We start from the raw sequence: 25,439 nt of genomic DNA on the forward strand, positions 1-25,439 counted from the left end.
CAGTCCAGAACATCCAAGGGCAACAGAAATATTGCACTCACAGGGAGCATTCATCTTCACTGCCTGTAGCTTTTCAACACATGAGCTTCTTTTTGGCCAGGAAAAACAACAACACGTTCTTTCTACTCTTTACAACTTACAACACATCTGGTTGTGGGCGTGGCCAGGGTGGGACAGGCCCCACCTCAAATCTGATTGGCCCCACAGTAACATCACATAATGACTTCAGTTTCTTTCTTGTTCATTCCCAGGTTTGTTCGTTATGTCCAGAATGAACATTTGTCTTGTTGTTTATTCATAAAGTAAGATTCTGATGCTTGTGCGACATCAGACCCAGCTTGTCACAAATGAAAACATTACCCACATATTTGCTAACGTGCTAATTATTCTTCAACCAGGATGGAATCTGTCCACAGCAGGAAGAGCCTGACCATTGTGAGTGCAAAGCCCTGGCTTATCGATGACTCATAACTAATACTTATCATCCTTTAAGTCCTCTGTCTGTTAGAAGTAGGAGAAACACAGAGTCGACAGTTTGCAAATGAGGAGACGTCGGAGGCCGAGTTTACAGTAAATAAACAAGGTAGATTATATACTTAAGCACAGATGGATAAGAGTGAGTATGGCCGTGCAGTGAAGTAAGAAAGTAAATACAAATTAAAGCGCTGGATTAACTGGCTAATGGAAACATTGCGGGAGATAAAATGCGTTCGTCAAATAAACTGGGGAAAGCAATCAGAGAACATAAACCTGTTCAGTTTCCCACGTACACCCTTCTCTTCCTCACAAGGTTGATACTGAACTTGTAAGGGTGCAGTCATCCCAGTGTCTCACCACTGCTGCTATTATTTATTTACAGTACACTAGTGTTGAAACAAACGGTGTGACTGGTACATGCTCTTTAATGAACACAGGTGTGTGAAATATAGCTCTTTTATGAGACTTGTCTGCATCATAGGAACTTAAATCAGATTAAGAATGCTTCTTTTTTTTATTCATGTGTGAATATTACACCGGCTGAATTTGACTTCATCTATGACAGGGATGAGCTTCGTTTCAATCAGGAACAGACACAACTCACTTTCTTCCCATTGGTGAACTTCTCTGTCTATTGAATCAAAACGCAACTGTGATTGGCTCCGAGAAATAAACACCCGCCTCTTTGCATCTGTCGCTCTGTGAGAGGCTTTGAAGCATCATCAAAGCCCCGCCCGTCATACTAGCTCCGCCCCTTTCCACCGGCGTTCTATCGCGAAACGGATTGACTGTTGCGGGCACTGACTGTGGCGCATGAGAGTGCGTGTCGGGATGTAACGGCCGCCTGTCCGTGTAACAACACCGAATTTCAACACACAAACGAACATTAAAGCCCAGGGGACTCCGAGGATAAGACACACCGGGAGAGCGGGTGCAAAAACAAGGGAGTTCTTTTTTTTACGACAGCACGGAGCGGAGACAGACACGGGAGCGTGGCAGGAGACGGACGCTCGAGCAAACCCAACCGACACCGCGCGCAGAAATGGCGGAGCACCACACAGTCAGCGACGGCAAGCACAAAGCGTCCACCAATGCCGGGAGCTCGGCGCACGGGAACAGCCGACCCGGCGCCGCGGGTGGAGGAGGGGGCAAAGGAGGCCTCTCCGGCGGACTGACACAACCGGCGGGGTGGCAGTCGTTACTCTCGTTTAGTATTCTTTTTCTGGCCTGTCTGGCGGGATTCAGCTCCAGACTTTTCGCCGTGATCCGGTTCGAGAGCATCATTCACGAGTTTGATCCGTGGTAAGTGAGCTAAGCTAACATTTGTCAGGACATGTTGGTTGAAAACTGCCTGCAGCGGCACAAACTGAGGTCTGGGTCGCTCCGTACGGTTTTGTTGTGGGGGTTTTTCCCCCCATATGGAAGATAACTAATATCACTTGCAGCAAGAAACTGTTTAGATGTCAACAGTAGTTAGCTTTCATATACTAAACAGTCGTTTAATGTACAATAAGAGTGGTGTTGTGTGGGACTTTGGTTGTGGATGTCGCTGCGCTGGGTGGATCTTGTCATTTCTGTGCTGATCCTGGTTCGAATTCTATTCAAGTACGTACGAGATGTGAGGAGCCTTCAGCTGCGACCATGCTTAGGTTATATAAAACTATATAACCTAGAACTGTTGTGTGAATAACCAGGTGTTAAGACTTTCTCCAGCCGGACACACTTTTCTTTCCACTCCGCGCGAGTTTCATTCCACTGAAAACTCACTTTCAGTGTGAGCAGGTGGAGTCGCTGCTTTTCACCGGAGGTTGTTCTAGTCTCAGCTCTCGTCGATGGCTTTAATCGGGGCTATTGTTAATGAAATAATCCATTTTTCTGTTGCAGTTCAACACTAATTGCCGTTGGAGAGAGAATAGCACTGAAACGATTAATCGATTATTAATCACTCAAAAAAAAATGCTAAATGATCAATTTTGATTATTCATCAAAAGTCATTTTTCTCTGTAATTTCATCCTCTTATATATGAATTAATTCTAGTGCTTTTGTCTGAATAACTATGACTTCTGGACACCTTTTTCTTTCTGTTACGGGTGAAATCGATTCATCGAGATAATTGACAGATAGGAGAGGAATGCATATTGGAGAGAAATATTCCCCCATGTTTTTGCACCAATAACAGCCGGTGGTGGTTATAACAGCAGACTGTTTGTAACCAAAAAGCCAACTGATCCAGTCTGATGTGTCTGTCATCACAATGCACAATGATTATTCCTCTCTGTGCCACTGTCACGTGTGCTCACAAGTGTCACTCCACTCTGTGGCATTGAAGCACATTTCCTGCCTGAGGTGCTAATTTATTAATCTTCAAGGGCAGGTGTTCACTTTTGTTCAGGGTGACATTCACCTCTTCAATTCCGTTGATAACTTGACTGCGTGTCATAGCCAAAGGCCAGGGTTTAAGGCTGGGACTGCAACAGAGAACTCGTCCTTCCTGCACAGCTTTTCTTTCTGTACGTCCAAACACAAACCTGGTCGGCCACACAGTTGGTAGAGTTACAGGTGGTGTTATGTTCCACTTCACACGCTCACGGTAGGATCTGTTTAACCTCACTATGAGTTTCCAAATGTGCAGAGCCATAACTGCGTAGCTCGTTGGCACATGACTTCAGAACTTGTTTATTTGACATTTGAAGTTTAAAAGCCCCTACAGCTAAGACTAGTCTACATCTCCTTGAAGTATTTCCTCTTGGACCCTGAAAACAAAGCCAGGCTTTGAATGGAACCGTCTGTTGCGTGTTTAAATGCGCAATGTTGTAAAAATGTATCCAAAAGTCAAAAATTACATCACTCAGTAAGTTCAGTTTAATGCCAGAAATATGTCAGTAGTTGGCTTTTCATAAATCTTGCAACATTTGTCCCTGCCGACAGCAACAATTTGACCCTGTTTATAATCCTGATCCAGAACTATTGCACTACATTTTTGCAATAGTTAACTCTCTCGTGCTCTCTCATGCGTGTATATCCGCTTCAGTGCTGGGTATTTGCCAAGAATATGCATTATTCAATAAGTATTCTGATAAATTCAGTTGCCTCATTTACACGAGACAATTCTTGATCTCTTTTAAAAGTGGGCTTTTATACTGCACTGGCTTCTCGAACTTCCTGACCTGTTTGACAGCAAGAAATAAGAATGTGAATTTTACAACTACAGGCTCACGGGCTGCTGATTGCAAGTGGCCTTCACTCTCAGACACACATGATTAGCGCCGTTGTCTGAATGCTTGGTTGCTGTTAGTGATTTTCCTCTGTGCACAGTTTCAAGTTATCTACAGCTAACCATTACATTAAACAAGCTGGCAATTTGAGGAGATTGGATTTACAAGCGCCAAAATAACTAATTCTGCAATATGCTAACGCCGCACGCTGTGCTGATCTTGTAAACATATTCCTGACATGACATGTCTTATCTGACTATGCTCATTTTGGTTTCCCAGTATTTGCTAATTGTTTTTTCTTTGGCACTCATCAACGTAACAAATTTAAGTTTTGGGACTTTAAAATGCATGTCACGCTCTTTAAAATGAATGCTCAGTCCTGCCAGACAAAGAGTCAGGTGAGTGTTGTGACTGTCTACCAGAACTAAACTTTTTTTTAGGGGTTAACTTCCTGCCCATGCAGGTATGAGCACATTTATGTGGCTTTGGCTGCTCTTTAAAGCAAGATATTTGTTCCTGCTCCCCTAGCTACCTGTTAATTCAAAAGTCTTTGTCCACTTTATTGAGTTGGTGAATGGAAATTTTAATTAAATGGGGTACTTTGTGGTGAGTGTTCCTTGGTAGCAGTCAGGTTTTTCCCACTTGGTCGTGTTAGTGAGGAGAAAGAGGAGAATAATCTCTTGAGGGCAACAATGAGCTGGAAACTCAGGTATAACAGGACAGACATGCACATGCACACTCACTGTTTCACTTCTCTTTCCCTGCAACCTGTCGGTAGCTTCAGCTGTTGCTGCTGGTTTGCATGACCAGAAAGCGCTCTGACTTGGGTCCTAACACCACACATACAAAAACACTTAAATGTGTATATATTATAATATTGTAAAGTATGTACTTGCTGTACATGTTAATCATGATAACAATTTGATTGAGTATGGCTCTTATTAGGGATGTAACGACATCCCTAATTGTCCAGCGACAACACGGCTGAAGCCACCTGCGCTCCAGAGATTACCCCCCGTAAGATCAGAAGTCTGGGCATATTTTGTATTTTTAAAGGATGTTGAGAGTAAAATAATTGAAGACAATCAATCCTTGAGCAGAAAATGCAAAAAAAAAATCTCCGCGAACTTCGCGGCGCGAAGCCACTTCCAATATGATGAGCCATCTCCGTGACCACCACACACAACTTTTCAGCGGGTAAGTCAACAAAAACGGGATTTCGGAATAGTGGGAAACGTCATGGTTTGTCTCGCGAAAGCGAGTAGTGTGCAGACGACAGGTACCGTAGCAGACCAAAATGTGTTTGTTTCTGTGTTTTTTTATTTTATTTTTATGCTGTGTACGACCGCTGCTACTTAATTATTATCCGACACAGAGTGAGGACCTGTGTGTGTGTGTGTGTCAGTCAGTCAGATGATAATTATGAATAATAATAATAATAATAATAATGATAATAATAATAATAATCATATAATATAAAATATCTTTTTTTAAATAAAACTTGGTTAAAAGATTTCAGTGTGTGTGTGTTCAGTACTTTTGGAACATTTTGAACACATCTAACAATACCGTGATAATATTGATAACCGTGATAATTTTGGTCACGATAACCGTGATATGAAATTTTCATATCGTTACATCTCTAGTGTGTGTGTGTTCAGTACTTTTGGAACATTTTGAACACATCTAACAATACCGTGATAATATTGATAACCGTGATAATTTTGGTCACGATAACCGTGATATGAAATTTTCATATCGTTACATCTCTAGCTCTTATATGTGCTGGGTTGTCTGAATAAAGACGCTGCTGCCGTATGATTTCCAGCAACGGTGCTGCAGTTTAAATGTCGTCTCCTTCTACTTAAGACCAGGGAGGAACGAAATTTTGGTGCATGCACAGAACTCCAAGTCCGTCTCCAGTCTGACTAAGTGTATCCAAGCTGGAGTAATCGGACTATAAATCGCATTATTTCTTACATTAGTAGTGTTAATCACTGTCAATGTGCACATACTTGTTAAATATGAGTTTATATATATAAAAAAAAACTGGTATTGGTGGCTAAGGCAAACAAATATTTGCTATAAAAAAATTGTATTGGATGCGTATGGCTGCCAAACCAGAAATCTTCTTTTTTTTTTTAAGTGAAATTCAGCAACATTTTCAGTTCAAGATGTTCATGATGAAAAAGTTTTTTTTAGGTTTAATGTTTGCGCCATCTGCTGCTATGGTGTTTTTGTGTGCATAGAATTAAGAAATGAATTCCAGCTCAGGAGCCACTGGAAATGTGCCTAACACGGTCTCCCTATCAGAACCTGTTCCTCCACCCCAGCTTATCACACCTGCCTGCCTCCCTCCTTCAGTATTCTGCAAAATGTAGGCGTACCAAATTTGAATATTTCTCACAAAACTTAAATCTAAAAGCTACATTGAGTGCAGTGAAACCTGAAATGTCAGCGGTTTTACAGAAGGCTCGTGCAATCCTCCACTATCTCAAACTGCACTTTGATAACAGCCCAGACGGGATGGTTAGGTGTTTCAGGCCTCTTTGATAATAGGTTTTGCTGCAAGAAATTTGCTGTACTGAAGAAAAGGTTCCACAAGCCGTGTTATCAGCTCAGCATTTTTTTTTAAAGCCACCAAAATTAGCGGTGGTTGCTGAATTCGTACCTCTCTCTCGCTCCATTGTCACTCACTGAGGCACTCCTGTTTTACTTCCTCCTGTCTTAAACACACACAAAGACCATGACATTTAGCTGAAAGTAGATTAAGGCCTATCCAGGAGTGGCTGCTGGCAGAGCAGCATGTTACCTTGGGAAAATGTAGAATAAGTTATGATTGATCTCTGTACCAGACACTTGGCTGGAGCTGCGATCCCTGCCTAAACCCCCAAACTGACTGTCCAACAGCTTATGAAATATTCAGTGCGTATACAGTGTCCAGTCACCTGAAGCAGAAAACACTTCAGTGGGTTCCCATCCTGGGTCATTACAACTGACAGGTTTCCTCGTTGCACATTGGCCACTGTAAATTGGTGTTACCACGACAACTTATTTGCCATTTCACTACGTACGTTATTACTATATTGGCTCAGTGTTTCCTCTCAGGGCATGCAGGCCAGACACACAAAAAGTGAACATACACTGGCTGAACTTGTTTTATTTGCTGGTTTCTTCCCATTCAGGATGCTTGATGTCAAGACGCTGTTGATTAAGTAGTATTTTTCAGACCAGGCCTCCCAGCAGACTTGTGTCAGGCATGGCGGTGGGGGGGGGGGGTGTCTGTGATTCCACGGTTTGCTTCATGTGTGAGAGCGACAGATCTGTTTCAGGGCACCCGGGGCATGTCGAGATGAGCTGCCTCTGTCGGTAAAAGCACCAGGCACGGGGATGCCGCTGGCTAGCACAGTGAACCGCAGATAGACATATGAAATTCATACCAGATTTGGCTTACATTGTCAGTTATTATTTAAGCTGTGCCAATTATTCCACGGGTTTGTGCATTCAGCTTTTCACTGCCAATTCTAGAACGCTGTTCAGGACAGTAACAAAGGGAAACGTATTGTGCAAAGAACAGCAATGGTTGATTGGCTCACGCTGAATAGAAGTCGGCAATGTCCTGGTTTTTTTTCTGCCTCCAATTTGCCTGTCGGCCAGTTTTGTGAGGGCTAATCTGAAAGTGTTGCCAAAATAACCGTCCGACAAGGGGTTCTTGTCAGCAGCCTGGAGGCCACACGAGTCACAGATGCCGTGAATGGAGATGCATCAATTGTCGCCCAATTTCTTAGCATGATGGATTACCCTCTGCTGCACATTCACAACTATATGTGTGTATGTTTGTTGTCGACCTGCACATCGTAAGAATCACAAGGCCAGTTAAGTGGAGGTGGAAGATGGTTTACCCAGCTCGCTTCTTGCATTAAATACAGTAGAACGTAGCCAGGGCTGTAATTTATTGTGAATTACTACAAGTCGTCTCCCCTGCTCCACCTTTGTTAAGTCCTCTTGCCAGTTTTGGCAGTTATTCACTAAAGATATTTTAAGAGCATTGTCCTCTGACAGATGTGTTCCTTTATTAAAAGCTAAAGTGTGTGATCTTGTGCTCCTATAACTCACAGACATGTCAGCAGTGCAACACAAGCTACTGATAACACCCAAGCCTGATGCTTAAATCTCTGCATTTAGGAGGTATTTTTTTCTTAGCCTCCACTGTGACACTCTGGTTAAATTTATCAGTTTATATGAGATACAGTCTAAGTGTTTATGGTATTTCAGTGGTTTAATGAATGCTAATGAAGGAAATAAAAAAATAAAGGGGTGATATATGTACTTTTATCTGTATACAGTTGTTACCAGGTTGTAATCACTCATTGATGTTGGCACCACAGGCAGTATTTTTTATCTGTTGTGAAGACCCGATATATTTTCAATTAAACTGTCCAAATAGCATTGTCTCATACTGTTTCTATTATTGGAAGTGATCTTGGATTGAGCCCAGGAACAAACCTGGGGAGCTGAACTGAACATATTCCCTGTATCCTCCTCTACGGAAAATGCTCCAGGACAAACTTTTACTCACAGTTACACTTGCTCATCAGTATGTGTCACGCAGAGTGGAGTTGTGTGGCCGACACAGCTTTTGTCAAACTGTTTGTTCTGTGTTGTCATGGGTGCTTTGATGTGATTGTTGTTCCATGACCATCCAGCCTGCAGAACCCAGATGTCCAGGGAAAAACAGAAGGAGCCTTGTGTAACTACTCCAAGGCTCTAAATGACTGTACTCATTTTATTTGTTTGTGTTTACCATAGTGATTGTTGTGTACATTAGTTGTAGAACTGGTCGTCAGTCAGTCTCCATACAAATGTGATTATACAGAACTAGAAACACCACTAACAGCCAGCAAATGTAGATGATGCATGTCCACAGCCAACCGTAAAGTAGGCCTTCTCCCACAGGGACACTATAGTGGGCTCAGAAAGGCTGTATGTGCTTTTTTATGACAGTCATGTGACTTTGACTGTGGTTTGTGTAGGTTATTGTTGGTCTGTTCTTGAGTATTGTCTCAGCCTCACTCGAGTTCTCCTCCGCATTAGCTTTGAAGTGATCCTCGATGCCCTCTGGATGGAAGGCAGAGGTTGGAAGTGGTGCAGAAGTAACAGAGAGGATCTGTGCTTATCATACATCCCTGTCCTCATACTGACAGGAGTCAGCATGCAGCTCTGTGGGCGAGTGCACCTGCATACAGAGAAGAGAAGAAAGGAGGAGTGAGGGACACAGTGGTAGGATGGTAGGAGGCGTAAAGAAAGAGAAATTAATGCCTGCCAAACACTGAAGGAGGTTTTGATGGTGGAGCCAAGGAGATTTTATTGTTCCCAGAACTGCATCATCAGTTTTTTTTGTATGTGCATGCACACATGTAATGTGTGAGGTTTATATTTTAATGCGGAGAGGATAGGGATGATTTTTTATTTTTATTTTTAATTCAGTCAGCCTCTGCCGCAGGTTAAATTGAATGTCTTCTGTAGCTGTTAGATTACTTAAAGCAGAGCCCATTTAATAAGATCAGCTGCTTAATGCATCTCCAAAGTATTACTGAACACCTCAAATAGCTCAACTCAGCTTACTCTTGAGTAATTTTTCTCCTTCCAGTTTTAATCCCCTCAACATTTTCAAAATGTCCCTTGAAATTAACATCAGCAGCAAACCAAGGTCTATAGCTTAGAGCTGCCTAAATCAAATAAATCCCAAAGTATGGTTTACTATGAAGGTTATGTATTTGTAGCCTCACTGTGGTGTTTTTAGTAATTTAGACATTTGTGTTCTCGACTCGGCAGGGTGATTATTATAAACCCTGTTTCTGTGAGGGTTATGATGCCTGTTGGCTGGATATCTGTTTAGGTGATTGGCTTGCTGTCAGTTTGGCACCTCTTGTATGCCCTGTGTTCTGCTGTTATTTAGATTCTGCCAGGTATAATATCACCTTTCCTTGTTTCAAGGTGAGACCTTTAAGTATATTGCACATTTCTTTTGTATCTTATGCATGTCAGATTGTTTTATGAAGTTGTTTGTAGTTCAACACGGTTGCAGTTTTATCACTATGCAGATAAAGACAAATCCAGCACTAAAGCTAATCTCATAGCTGATTGCTGCCTTTCCTAGAAAGGTTGACATGGCTGCTGCCTCCCCTGTCACCTCTTTTTTTGTAGCCATCAGTAAATCCTCCACAATGTCCTCCCTCCCTGGATTATTTATATACTCTGACAGAGCTGCCATCGTTTTGCCTTTATGTTTATATATTGTACCCTTTGATGAAATGAGTTTGTTGTTGGTGTTTCGGTATACCCTGCCACTGACCTTGACCAAGACGGTGATCTCTCAAATAAAGCAGTCCCCGTGGCCCACACAGTGGCTTCACGTAGCTCTTAAGGTAGGATGTATGCAATTCAGGCAAGGGTTATTAAGATATCCCACATTTAGGGCTTTTAACCAGTGTCTAAAAGGATTGATCAGTGATCAAAAGCATGCCGATTGATTTTCTGCCTGGCAAGTTGGTTAATCTTCATCTGTTAAAAAATAGTTTTGTCCAAATATAGACTCTACAAACATAGTCATGTCCAACGAGAGTGCACTGTTCAGTACACTAAACTGGATAAAGGATATGGATAAGCCTATGGTAATGGTAAAATGGTAAAAAATTGAGGTGGTTGTATTCTGGCTAGTCTCAAGCTAGTCTTAGTCAGACTAACATACCTGGATCATCATAGTCTGATTACTCGAAAAATACAGAACCACAGCATGATTCAGCGCGCCGTCCATCTCACTGTTTGTTTTTCTTTGATGTAAAGGTCAACAGGAAACCGATTCGATACTTATTAGCTTACAGAGAGATACAGTGCCACCTACGGAGGCAGAGTCAGACGTACACGGCCAATAAATCGATTTTCTCCTCCGCATGTATACTCGGACTTAGCAAGATGTACCATTGCCTGTCTTAGTCGGACTACGGCCTCAGCTCGATTAAACTGTGCATGTAAACGTACTGAGTGACCTCACATTATCGAATGTCTCTGTTCTGGCAGAACTCTGTCTTATGTATTCCAGATGAAGATGTGCCCATTCAGATGGGGATGAATTAATTGTCACAGCCTACCCACCGGCAAGGCCACCTGATGAGGCTTTATGGTCTGAGGCCACAGCTTTGTTTCAGGTCACCAGAATGGCTGACAGCCAGGAAAGGACACAACTTCCCAGAGTTGCATTCCATTGTTGCGGGGCACAGATAAGTGGAAGAGGACTTCGGGCAGAGGAAGAGAAATGACAAATGGGCGAATGGAGTGGTGTCAAGCAGGACAAAATGACAGCTGGAATAGGTTGTCAGTCTATGAGTAGCAGAAAAGAGACGAGCCTGTCAAGAGGCTGTCATATCACCGAGGTTATCGAGTAGAGCAGCTTGCAGGTGTTCTGGATGAGCTATAAAACAAGGTTGAGCGCTGGACCTGGACAGACTAAAATTGGGTTGATGTACAGAACTGTGCCATTAGGTCTGTTGTTTTAGCAATGCTATAATGACCATACAATATAATTGTTTCTCAACCATTTTATTGGAGCACATTCAGAAAATGTAAGAAACATGTATGCAGTTTTTAAATAACACATTTTTAAGTAGGAAAAAAAAAGTTTAAAGTGTCGAGTATTTAGTGTGACCTACAATAATATGACCGCATATAATAAGCCTGTTTGTCCTATTTCACATCGACAAATATCTGCTGGGATAAAAATCTATTACACCATGTTAATTCAAGACATGCTTGAGATAATATTCCAAAATTCCAATGATCACAGAATTTGACATAAAATCAATAAACCTGTTGGCGCCCTAAGATTTTGCACAGTACTTTAAGACCTCGCTAGAGATCTGTAGATCATTTACTAACTGTACACACACTGTAAAAACCCTCAGATTTGTTATTCTGATGTTTGGTCACTTTTAAGACATATGGCTGCTCTAAATTGAGAAACAATATGCAAGTCCTTGTTCAAAGAAAAATCTGTTCGACATCGCAGGAGTGTGACTATAGTTAAAGTTGTATTTTTCTTTTTTGTGCTGAATTACCACTTTATTTTATTTTGCCAATTCACCCCCATATCCCAACATCCTTTGTTTAAAAAAAAAAGAAAGCACTTGCTGAGTACATCTTTTCTGCTGCCTTCTAAAACAGATGACACTTATGGATCTCGACAGGGCAAAGGTGACGTTTGTGCTGAAAAGTGGAAACTGAGATTAAAATTAATCATCTGCAACAAATTAATCAAGGAAGTTTAATGCCCCCCAAAAATCCATCATACACACTGAATATTCAGTGGAAGAGGTCTCAGCCTCTGCATGGATAGACCTGTAGGTCTGTGGGTTGTTCATGCTGTTCACGTAGGTGCATTTACAAAATTAGTTTTTGATGATGGTGGTAAACTGCGACATCATAGCCAGTTCTGAGCTATATTTTAATCCTATTTGCTTATATTGTCATTAAAAATGACCACACGGAGGTCAAAGGAATTCTGAGGTCGTTAATCGTGTCTTTCCACCCTAAAATGTTTTGGTCAGTATCATCATCTTTATGACAGATGATACTATGATGCATTGGTGCATGCAGAGAATAGAGTTCCCTTGTGGATATTGTGTGCATTGTTGGTTTGCTGTTAACCTGCTGCCATAAAAAGTCAGAGGAGGGGCTTTGCGTGATGCAGTCCATTAGATAAAGAGTTTGTTTCAGCCTTAAGAAATTTCATTTTTAAATTCAACTGAAATATTATAGGCATGTCACAGATTGCCTTCTAACCACATATGCCAGGTAATTTTAGTAACTTGGCATAAATGGTGTCATACGGTAAAAGGAGAAAAGGGACATCTTGATTAGAGGTATACTGTGGATTAGAGAAGCAAATAAGTCTCTCCTCTGTGAAATCACTGACAGTGGAGCCTGATGAATACATCAGAAGGTCAATTTTATTGGCTGATATACGCTAATTGCAGATGAAATCAGCATTACCCTTGTAACAGAATCGGCAAGAAAAAAAATGAAAAGCCAATATCAAAATTGGCATTTGTATTGTATCCTGTATTTATTGGGTTCTATATAATTAGATATTTGTTTGAAGTATAGCTTTGTGTATACTCCTTGGTGCGTGATTCTGCAGAAGAGCTACCTCACCCAAAATGTTGAGAAAATAATGTATTGTTACATGTGTCTGCTTTGCATGTAATGTCTCAAGTCCAGCACACTTACCCTCTGCCATCGTTAAACTATCACATTTCAAGATGTATTTTACATAATGATGATTTTAATTAATTCAGATGCAGATGAAGTCAGGAAATGCAGTGTCACAAATCCGCCTACTCACTTAAACCTTTTATGATTCCTCCACCTGTTCCAGCCTCCAGTCTCTTTCAGTCTTTCAGTTTCCCTCCCCAACACAGCTTCAATTTAATGTGTTCCTGAGACATGAAACGCCACAGGAATGAAGGACCATTTTCTTCCAAATGCTAATCATTGTCCCAAATGCCATACTCCCTCATGCCTGCTGTGGTGGTTCTGCTTTTTCCCAACCACAGAAAGGACTGACCCACTTGAATTTGAGGCCGAGGTTTGCCTTCAACTGTTACCCTGGAAACTTTCTGTCATCCTCTGAAGTTTCCAATGTCTTAGTTTGTAATACTATTTAGTTGGTTCTCTCTTAGTGGTGGGGGAAGTAAACCTAACGGCCCTGGTATACTTCTGCGTACAGCATGCGTACCCAACGCGCATGATGCAAATTGCATCATCAGCGCACAACATGACGTACAATGTGTCACCGACAGGATTTGGCATGCGTATTTCTCATTACCATAACTCCTAGAGCGTTTGTGATATAAAATTCTAAAAATATGGAAGCAGAGAAATAGAGCGATGCACCCATATACTTGTCATTACGGTAGCCCTCGGAAATTCCATGGAACGACAATCAAGATTGACCAGCGCGTTTGCGACGTCAGCTTCTCAGTACCGTATTCCGAAATGGTTGAATGACTGCCAGATATCGTATGTTGTGCAGTATTTACTCCAACAGGCAATTGAAATAGTTGACGATTGATTTAGCAATCGATTAATAATTGTTGCAGCTCTAATCCAGACCTTGGCTGTTAGCTCTCATGGAGCTATTTTGGATAAAGTGACGACCCTAGAGCACAAGAAGAATATTTAGCTTCTCCTGGTTTTCAATTTGACAACTTTTATTATGCACATATGTTTAGGAAATATTTGAATGACATTCCTTTGGTTTTGACCCATGTTCCAAAGATTTGCTGAGTGATCTAAAGCTCCGCGAGAACAGCAAGAGAAGTCAAGATGAGGTTTTCTGCTGCATAAGAAATAGTAAAGAGGCTTGCCTGGGCTTGGCTGACTACTACGGATTCAAGGCCACTACTGCCAAGTCCTTGTAAAATTGACTGATTGAATAATCATAAGGTCTTAAGCCTGCACTTCTTAATCTCCCGTTGAGTTCTTGCTTGGTATTTTCCTGCCTTTTTCATTAAAAGATTTTTTGGGCATGTCCAGCTGTTTCGTAAAAGATGATGGATGCTTTTTGGGAGCTTGTACAGGGTTCAGTAACTCCTGGTTCTTTTTAATTTCCCCAGTGTCATTAAAACATCGCTGTAGTTAATTACCTGGATTGGGTCACAACCCTTAACTAAACTGCTCTGTATAATAATGTCATCTCTTGGAATGTAATACCTTCTTGACCTCATGTGAATGTTTTTGTTATATTTCCTCAATAGGTTTTATTAAGTTGTATTACTTTTATCTTCTTGTTGGTGTTCTCTATGTGACAATCACTGCTTGTGCCCTTTGTATTCGACACTAAAATCAAAGACTGTGAAGTTAAAGTGGGACTGTAATGGTGTCATCATGTTTCTCATCTTGACCTGTGACCTTCAAAGCTTGTTTCTTTTTCAGCAGATACAATGCTTAGTGAGATCAAGGAGGGAGTTTCTGACACTTGTGATGAATAGAGCTTTGATGATGGCACCTCCTCTTTAAAAATGCTCCCAAGCTTCATTAGAATACGTGAAGAAGATCAATAGGCACTTGATATGATTTCACTCAGGAGAGGTAAATGACCTCAGACTTCAGCATTTCCGTTTCAGGATAGCACCTTCAATTTGGTAGTCACTACAGTCATTATAATTTAATTGACTATAATTGCTTATCATGACCGTGAAGCTCACTTTTTCAGTTGAAATGGAAAAATGGACAGACTCTTTTTATTTGCCAGTCTGTTCTTTACTTTAATGTGTGTCTGTTCTCTTCCCTTCCCGTGTATGTGTGTGTCTTTGTGAGAGAGTCTGTGATCTGACTCATGTGGTCCTCCCATCAGCCCACAGTTTCATTTCAAAGCAAGATGAACTTGTACACACCTTGGCTCGATCTGTCACCCGTCGTCCCAGTTGCCTCAAAAGCCACATAACTCTGGACCCCTGTATTGGTGTTGAAAAAGATACAGTATTAAACCTCTGTGTTTGAACAAGAACACCTGTTTTAAAGCATATTTTATGCAGTCTTTGATTGCAAGCTCATCCAGTTGGTGTGCCAGTTAAGTTGTCAAGGAATATAATTTTTTGATAACGTGCTTACTGTTGCCATCTGGCACATGGTGTGATGTGAGCTCCCTTCCAATTTCCCTGCCAAAATTCATCATTGCCCCTCTTCATTAGGTGTTCTTGACGAGTTACCTGGCAAATAGGACTGTTTTTCTTCACTTTTGGCATTATGGAATATTTAAGATAATAATGATGCGTATCATTTTGAACTATTATAGCAGATGCTTTTAAAGGCCCTCTATGTAAATGTTAGGTGAAATTATCTGGCAGAAATTGAAGATACAGAGACAAGAGATAAAATAAGATAAAATTATCATTCTTTATTTTTTTTTTATAGGTGTACAATAGCGATGGAACGGTTCACAAAATATACGGTTCGATTCATATAGTAAAAACACCATAAATACCGTACATCAGCATCAAATCTATAGCTTAATAATAATCCACAATTTACAGGTTGACATGTCATGCAAAAACTGAAAGAATGGGGCAGCTTGATGAGGCACATCACTGTGATAATGTTAAATCAAAGGGATTTAAAAGTGAACAGCAAGAGCGGAGACATTACTGCATTTAAACATGCTTTTCATTTAACAACTGTTTGCCTTTTAGGTAAGAATATAAACTGTCTGTTCTGTCGAATCTTAAAAGAATAGGTTTTCTTGTCACTAAAAAACAGACTAACAGTAAACACTGAAGAGACTGAAAGATAAACACCCCCATTGCTTTAGTTCTGGCTTTTGCCCCGTCTGACTTCTCACTGAGTGGCTGTTTAAATGCTGAGGTGAGTAGAAGTTGCCCTTTCTTACCCGACTCTCTTTTCATGCTGTCACCAGTTCACCAATGAATGTTGCTGACTTTTACACACTGTACCTGTAAGTATTTTTCTCAATCTAGACAGTATCTGCCTGCCTCTTGGTTGCAAGGATTTGCCCCTTTTGTGTCTTGTGTAAAAGTAAGTATATAATAATTTCTCTAGTCACTGCAGGTAGAACAGCTAATTATGTATTGTTTTATCCACTTAAGATACAATAGAACCAAACAAGGGCTCCACATTCATTGATGTGCATACTTATGATGTCTGTATTTTTCATTTTAATGGACTTTACTGAAATTGTTCCTGCATAGTCCTTGAGTTTTGACAATGAAATAGAAATAGCTAAATTTGGCACTGCTGCACAGGGGCACCTTATGGTGTGGGACAGTTTTGGAGGCAGGAGGTGGCCATTAGCCAGATGTTGTTCCATTGAGTTGGTTTCTTCTGAAAGGATGTTTAGGGCTGGTTGGTTCCAACCAATTAACACTTTTCAGGCTGGGACAAGTCAGGCTCCCATTGTCCATTTAAAATGTTAAGTTAAATTCATTCAAAGTAGGACTAAATTGCCCTTACCAAAGCTGGTAATGCTACCGCTTTACTGATAAAGAGATGGTATTGCTGCAGTCTTTCAACAAAGATGGGCCTCTCTCTTTAAGAGGAGCAGGACTGAACAGCCTTCTAACATTGGTCTTGCTGTGTGCATCAGCGTCCTTGATGTGCAGAGGAAAATCAGCAGGACAATTCCCTCCTCTGCATTTCTGGGCTGCAGTTCAGTTACGAGTCTTAGGCTGTGAGACTTGTCTATGTCTTTCTCTCTCCTGTTCCATCACCTGCTCTCATCATGGAAACCACACACACAGCAACACCTACATACACAAGCATTCCACATGCAGTCGCTGCTCCTGGAGCTGGCATAATGTCATTGCAGCACTCCCAGGGAAGGCCGGGTCCTATTTGATGGGGCTTGCTAGACAAAAGCTGAATTTGGCTGCGAATGAATCACAGTCCCATCTCTCAGGCTTTCTGTAATAGGGTGCTGGATCTGTTTCCCCCTCTGGCTGGGATTTGGAGATTTGCTACCCAGACAAGAGAGCAGTAGGAAGGCTTTGGTCTCATTCACTACTCCCAAATCTGTCAGGAGTGGGGGAGAGTATGTGGAGTTTATATCCAGTATGAGCACATTGTTGTCTTATGTATTCTCTTTGCCCAGAGCCTCGTTTTCTACTAAGATGCTATCACTGCATTTCACACAGATACATTATCTGAGTGCTTGTGCTGCTTGATTATTATCTTTGCTGAAGTTTCAAAGTCAAATCAGGACATCTGTTTGTTTTTAGTGTGAGTTTTTCTAGACTCTATACTGCTGCTGTAGCAGCAGTGCTGAACATTGCTTAACATAGCTTTAATGGATAGATGTAACATTATGGACAGTTTATAGACATACATTGAATTTACTTCCAATAAGTATGTTTGTATATCTGTATAATCACTTAAAGGAATACTTCACCGATTTGCATTGAGCTTTGTATTACTAGAATACGGGTAGTATTTTTGAAAAATTGTGCTTCCCAACCTCAGTTTCCCCCAAGTTGAGAAATGTCTTCATTCTTACCGATGCCAACTAATGACGACAATGAATGCGACACAACATACAATGGAGCTCTTTTTTTCCTACTTCGTTTGTGGCCTTTTGTCTCAACAAGACGTTAAGTTTTGTATGAGATTAGACTGCGGGCATTAAAGAAACACCCATCGCAACCGTGCTATGATGACTCCGCCCACATTGAGGAGGTACAATAGTAATGGAAAATCATACCAAACCGCGTCGAGTCAAGCTTTGCCGAGCCGAATCAAGGCGTGCCGGGACTATGTAGTGGAAAAGCGTCATCTGACTTTTTATTCTGGTATCCCAAGATAAGGAGCCCCAAAAAATGGAGTGGTAGGGACTAGTTATTCTAGAGTCCTCCGTTAGGTGCAGTCTCACCATTAGATTTCACTGATTCTTACACACTTGACCTTTTTAATCAGCTGTTAATTTGAAAACCATTATTTACATTGTTTATTTTAGTGGTAATAACCACAGCAGTAGGGCTATTATAGGAGTCTGACAGTAACCAATGGCAATAAGACACTGGAAACAAGCAAAAAGCAAAAAAAGCAAAGATATTAGATTAACTTGGAATAGCATTTAGTTCGCCTTTAAGGAAGGATGGTCCGCGTTAGGTTTCCCTCACACTCGGTTCATCGCTTCCTCTTCTCTGTTGAGGCCAAAATGGGTCACACATTTGTTTCAGTTGGAACTGCTTGTCAGGAGCTCCATTAAATCATGGTTACTCGGACTGGAATGACTCAGCTTGGGCCTTAAGAACTCACAGTCTCAGTCACTAAGTTAAGTTCATCCCTGTGCTGATGCATTTAGGATGCTTCAGTCCAAATCACGAGTAGCACCACATACAGCCAAGGCCTAAAGCATGCTCACTGAACCATGTCTAGAATGATACTCAGTTGGATAAATAAATAAATAAAAAAAGACTTATTGTCCTTCCTCTTCTGGAAATTGCCACACTAATGTTGTGCCCCCCACCAAACAAAGCAATGTCCCTGTCTCACAGTACGATTATGCATGCAGAGTTGGTTATGACGAAGAAGCTTTTTCTGTGTTTTACAAATTCGGGAAGCCCCCTGGTGATGTCTGGGTTTGGCATGGTTGCTCATTAGATTCGTGGATCATTAAAGGCTGCTACATCAAACAACTGCTCACTGGGCTCATATGTTGCCTGCGTTATCTATGTGCTCGTCAGCCTCTACAAAGGAGACCTGATCTGACAGTGGGCCTTTGAAGTGGTCTTTTCATTTTGTTTCCTTTTCCTATTGTGCAGCTGAAAGTGTTAGGGTGACATTTGTGTTTAATGCTTTAAATGCATAACGGTGCCTGCAACTGTTAATTAATCCATCCTGGTCACTAAGTAAAAAAAATAAATTACTGTAGCTTTCGTTTACACTGAAGTGCTGAACTGCTGAAGGATCGTTGTGGTTTCTTAATAATGTTAACAATGTTTTCTATCACACTTGTTCAGTCTAATGTTGAATACATTAAAATGGACATGAAACACTTGGTATGCAGAATATATTACAGTGCAGTCTCTCAGTAGAGTGATTACTCTAGCCATAGTCTTAACTAGGGTTGGCCTTTCTCTAAAAATCAGGTTTAAACTAAGTTAAAAAATATGCAAATTGAAAATGGGAAAAACCTAAATCAATGAATTGGTAAATGCAGCTGGCTTTGAAGGTCTTAAAGTACGGTGTATGATACGATATTGTTGATTCTACTGCAGTGTAAAGCAGAGCCCCGTCGATCAATAAGGTATGTTTAAGCCTCAGAGCCAGTATTGCTATTTAAAGAGCATATTTCCCTGGAAATTTAATTCTGATTGAACCAACTACAACTTCTAGTTCCAAAAAAGCTTATACATTAGGCAAGATAGTCAGGTGGTTATCAGTAATATGCAGCACAAACTCCATGCGCCTGTGCTTTCACTGCACTAAGTGAGGCTAAAATAAATGTGAATTTATACAGCCTCAAAATCTCCCCTGTGGCAGAATGAAACATTGCAGTGTCACTCCTTTAGAGAAAAAGAAAGTGTGCGAGAGGAAAGTAGTATTCTCTGTTTGCCTCCATTATCTCATAGCCACAGAATATGAAATGGCAGAGACAGCAATGTGTTAAGAAATAATGATGAAGGGACCACAGTGGTACAGAAGAGTGTATAATTACTCAGCCCTGGCAGTAAATGTTGACCCCTAAGGATTGCGGAACCACGGTGATGAGCCCGGCTACGCACATATGGCAGCTTTCGGGCTCTAGAACCTTAGCTGTGATGTAGGCACCCTGTCTTAATGATTGTCGTGTTTGCAGGCAAGGGTTATACAAAGTGTTTAGTATCATCTTGGCTGGATTGTTATTGAGCGCCTTGAATTGATGTTGAAGCCAATGAGGCGTAAATGTCTTACTGCCTTTTTCTACTGTCTCTTAGTGAGTTCTCAGCCCGTAGCAGAGGCATTATGCTCAAAGGCAGAGCAATAATAACTTTTTGTCCGGGGGAATCACTCGTATGTAGATGCATAATTGTCTGCAGCTGTGCTTCTCCACATCCAGTTTTATGGTTTCATTTCTGACCTGTCTTAATGGAGCTCCCTCTCCCACTTCACCCCTTTGGTGCAGCAGGTGAATGTTTGGATGAAGAGAAGATGTTTTTTTAAACTGTAGATGGTTTTGGGCTGCTGCCCTCAGTTTACCCTCACTGCAGGATTTTAGCCCTCGCAGTAGGGGATTTAGTATGTTTGGTTGTTGCTCTGAAATGTTCTGGTTTTCACATCACATTATTTTTTTTGACGGCCAACTAAAGTAAATCATTAGTATATTTATTACTTTTTTTTACACCATGTTAATAGTTTTAGCAGCAACTTGTCCGGTGTTTCCCCTTAAGTTATTAAAGGCGTGCCATTGGGAATGGCCTTAATAGAGATCTCAGTCTGTAATGATTAGGCCTGTAATTATTGTCGCTGTTGTTGCAAGCCATTTGTGTTTGTGATATCAAATTGATTAGCTGCTCGTTATGACAGCACAGCCTTTTGTATGCCAGTAATTTCTTCCCTTTTTCCCCCTTCGATTCTCTGCTGCCTGCTGTTTCTGCCAGCTTCCAGTGCCTTCCCTATTTTCGGGTTGGTGGCAACAATGGGTTCTGATAAAAGTGGAGCTTCTGCCCCAGTGGACTCTTTGGCTAAATGTAGAATTGGCATGCCTTTCATCCGTACCCTTTGAATCGTGAGCTGCAGTTTGAATTTGTGTAACTTTAGCTTTTGGGAATGTCACTTTTCTTATCCCTCGGCAAACCTTTTAAATCGACAGAGTACAAATCCTTAGTTGTCTTTGAATCGGTCTCCTGTCAAAGACATTCAACGTAATCCTAAATCCGGTATTGTGCATAGCATTGTCACCTGAAGGACTGGCTTGGAAAAAGGGGTTGAATGAGAGAATGTAAATCCCTTTAACATTTACAGTCGATGCCCTGAAACCGGTATTAGAAGAACCTCTGTCTGCCATCTGAGGAGCTGGGGATACAGTTTGTAATAAATATCATCACCTTTCAAAATGGCACGGTGAACTGCTTGGTGAATAGATGCTTATCATCACAGCCAGTGAGTATTTTTATTTTGGACCACCTGGCAGATGTAAATGTAGTGTTATAGCTCATTTTAATCATCACCCATTACCTTTAAGTGTCGGCTTTATTTTCAGTTTTGTTCATGTGATCTGACGAGGGGTCTTAAACTAGTACCTGTAACCTTGTGTTGTCTGTGTTTGGTTTCTTAGCATCTGATTTACCAAAGTAATAGTGGCATTGTGTCCACACCAATAGATTTATTATCTCTTGTGATGTCTACATACCTAAGGAGCCTTCAGATAAATAATTGTATCCATATTTCGTGAGCATAAAACACAATAAACATTGAAAATCATGACTTAATTTTGAAACCTATCATTCTTCTTTGGGTGATTTTTAATGAAAATACTTTTCTTTTCTATCCTTGTCCACTGGCTGACACACAGTTCAAGTTTACAGACCTTATGCATTTACCGTTTCCTCTCTGCATGTCTCCTGCTATCTCTTGTTTGGTCTCTCAGAGGCAGAAGTCTGTTATTGACTTAGTGAATTGCTGTGTACTTTAGAATATACGGTATCACATGCGGCTTTTACTGCAATTATAGGTTCAGTGGCATTTACTTTTTTCTTCACTTTGACATTTGTGACAGAATCTATTATACACCGATCTTTTCATGTTGCAACCCATCCTCGCCACAAGCGTATGCACAAGTCTGTAAAGTACAATCTTTGCATTTGCTCTTAATCCTGAGTGTTAACATTTGCCCTCTGGCATCCATGTAGTGTGCAACAACTGTCATGGTAACATCTGCTGCAATTGCGGACCACTTATCATTTGTCAACCCAACATATTAATCTGTCAGGATTTTCCTGAGCTTTCCTGTGCAGGAGTTGTATGTTAGTATGGATAGGCACAAGTCACCCATTTGTTCCAGAAATACTGTATTAGTCTTCATGAAATGTTAATAGAGGTTTTTATTTTTCTTCAAACGTAATGCACTGGCTTTTTGGTTGTCTGAGCCACCTGGAAAATATTATAATACATTCTAAATACTGATGTTTAAAAGTCCCAGTCAGAGGCTTTGTGAGAAGGCACTTATTTTTAAAACCTGGTGTGCTATAAGCTGTTGTACAATTATATTTCAGTTACTCTTTGCAAATAGCCTTATTAGCAGCCTTCCTCTGAATCTTGCCCAACAGTAGCTCAGGTAGTCTACATGCCGATGTGCCCTTGGGCAACACACTTAACTCCACATTGCTAACCCTAATGCTACACACAGATGCGCTATATGAAAGTGTGAGTGAATGGATGTGAATGGATGTGAGCGGGTGAATGGTAGAACTGTAGTGTAAAGCAGCTTTGAGTGCTCATCAATATAAATACACAGACCACATACCATCAGAGAAGGAGATACAAAGGTGACCCACATGCAGTTAACAAATAAGCAGAAGCATTCATTGCTTTAGTTTAGTTTGAACTTTTATCTTTAGCAGCTATTGGAACAAATTCGAGTGTAAAAGCTTTGCTGATTCACTCAAAACTTGGTCCAAATTTCTGGCCGTGTCCATGTTCAGTCTGGAATAATCCATGGGCATTGGAAGCTAAGCTGCATCTGTGGGAAATTACCAGCGTTACAGCCTGTACTAGGAGAAGCCTCATCTTTTAAAAGAGGATCGATTTGCTTTGCACGCAGCTACATTTTTGCAAAATGGTGTGGAATATGCAGGCATTGATAGTGTGTACTTTTGTGTGGCTATTTTACATTTTACACAATATTTACGTGAAGTACAGGGCTGGGACCCCCTATCTTAGAATACTTTCTGCACAATGATGTTTGGGTTCAGATTTCCTCTTTCTTTTTTAATTACTTATCAGTGTTAACCTAGCTGTAGCCAGTTAATTGCATGCCACACATCACCACCTCTGTATATTGTTGCTGGACTCAGAGGACACAGTTGCCTAATGGTCTTGTCATTGATGGATTTCCAGCATATAACCTACCATTTTGCAAGTGCTGATAAACTCAATCTAGCCTGTTGGTGCTGACCTCTTGTTTGTTGTCTTGTGTTTATACGACACATTTTCGGGATTAAAATGAAGTGTTTGCCCATTTATCATATTCTAAGATTTGCTTTAGAAAACAAAACCTTATCTTTCTTTCTCTGTGCACTGAATTGTCAATGGAATGGTGCTCTCTGTACAACAGATGAATATGGATTCTTTGTTCTTTTGTGTGACTTTTTCTTGTGCTCTTAGAAAGCTGGGTTGGTGTGGATGGCAGGTGTATGCCGCGCAGAATTAATGCATATTTAAACATGTTGGCTACATTAAACATGTAGCCAAATGAAGTGTTTGCAAAATTGCAGAGAAAGTGATAAGGCTTTTCACTTTTTATTCAAAATTAGGTGTCATTTTTACAGTTTGGACTTGAACTTTACACATGTTCAAAATTCATGCTGCATCACCTATATCACATTGTTACATGACATTTTAATTAAATGCTGTTGGAGCTTTCTCCTGTTGTCAGTGATTTCCCGTTCAGGGAGTGTTTATTCCCCCCTACTCAGCAGAGTACTGATTGAATACTCAATGCTAGCAGTACCATTAATTCATTACACATTTTTTTTAACTTCTCACATTTTAGGCTAAATTGTTTTGCAGGGGACAGTTGAAAATCAAATTTGATATTTAACCAGATAGGTGACATTTTTGACTTAGTAGTAACATAATGTTTATACAGAGCCCTTACTAGGGCTGGGCGATATGGCATAAAAATAAAACCTCAGATTTTCTCACAGCAAAATCTTTTTTTCTTCAACAACTTGACAAAGATGTTATTTAAACAAATTTTGCTTTTATTTTCCCTTGTGGGATTTGAACAAAATGTCCCCTTAGGGTTAAAGTGCAACACAACACAAGTGTATATAAACAAGACCATGAGTCTGTTGTGGTGGAGTAAAATGACACTTCCGCTATTCTCTCCTGTGTGCAGTTTTCCATGTGAGGCAAAGCAACAGTAATAGCGACCGCATCAGTGATAGCTTTCCACAGGGTTACTTTCTTTTCATATGGGACACAATTTGAAAATGACTCGAATACTGAAGACCGTATTTAGCTGGCATTCGCAGGCTATGGTCCGCTATCTCTCGTGGAGGGAGAGACATTTCTCTCACTCGGCTGCATGTCGCTGTTTGAGGTGATGGAACATATTCGTTGTGCTGCTCCTTTTGGTTGCAACAGCTCTCAAACAAACCTTGCAGTGGGTTGTGGTCTGACGCCACAAAATTGAACCAGTTACCAAATTACCCACGACACTGTGCCTTTCTTGGGAACAAGCTCTTCCCTTCTTGCTACGATGCTGTGTGTATCGAAGGAGAAGCGGGGGGAGGGGTCAGCCCACTCTGAACCATGGGATCCCAAGGAGAGAGTCGTTGGTGGCAGTTAAAGAGGAAATATGATTTTCATGAAAAACAAATTGCCGATAAAAATAAAATCGATTTATAGCCCTTACATAAATTTTATACTTATTGTTAGGTGTACACATTGATTTATGCACTCAATGTAATATTAATTATGGCTGAGTTCCATTTCGCCTCGTCTGTTTCAGTATGCAATGCTGGTTCCCTGTCGCACTGTTCCGACTAACATGAACCGAACAGAGCCATTGTCGATGTGATCAGTTAGTAACACCTGTGCTTTTCCTGCTAGAACATGACAAAATGGCTGATGACGCAGCTTATATACACATTATGGACACTCTAATCATATTTGTGTACACATTTGCAGTGGTTACAGTCATAGTGAAATCAGCTGTTCTGTAGATTTCATCACCACACAGAAAGTTTAAAATGTTGTGGTTGTAGGTTCATCTCAATTGGCCCCAGTTGGACTCAGTTGACCAGGCACATTCTTCCTCACCACGATTCCATCCTAGAGATTAGATAGAACGCAGTAAGCAACTGCATTGTTTAGACCAAATATGTCTTTGTAGTTGTATATTTTTAAATTGGAGGAAGCTATGGGGTGTGAAATGATTCAGCTGGACTAAACTACCCCTCTTTAAATGGCTTTGCTCCACAGGCACCATTTCCTCTCTTCACCCAGCTTTTAAAAACATCACAGTAGTA

The 25,439-nt window shown here is 40.8% G+C and overlaps 1 protein-coding gene across 2 annotated transcripts in view; it reads left to right on the top strand.

Moving 5' to 3' along the window:
• Positions 1-1,240: 1,240 nt before the first annotated feature.
• LOC131447930 (dolichyl-diphosphooligosaccharide--protein glycosyltransferase subunit STT3B) overlaps positions 1,241-25,439 on the top strand; it is a 75,998-nt gene continuing 51,799 nt past the window's right edge. Inside the window, exon 1 of one of the 2 annotated variants that reach the window (XM_058620031.1) lies at positions 1,241-1,779. In XM_058620031.1, the coding sequence (XP_058476014.1) occupies positions 1,520-1,779 (260 nt within the window). In that variant the 5' untranslated portion in view covers positions 1,241-1,519. The remainder of the gene's footprint in view (positions 1,780-25,439) is intronic. The other variant, XM_058620032.1, reaches the window with a different exon arrangement.

The sequence above is a fragment of the Solea solea genome, chromosome 20 (genome assembly GCF_958295425.1).
Source record: "Solea solea chromosome 20, fSolSol10.1, whole genome shotgun sequence".
Lineage (NCBI taxonomy): Eukaryota > Metazoa > Chordata > Actinopteri > Pleuronectiformes > Soleidae > Solea > Solea solea.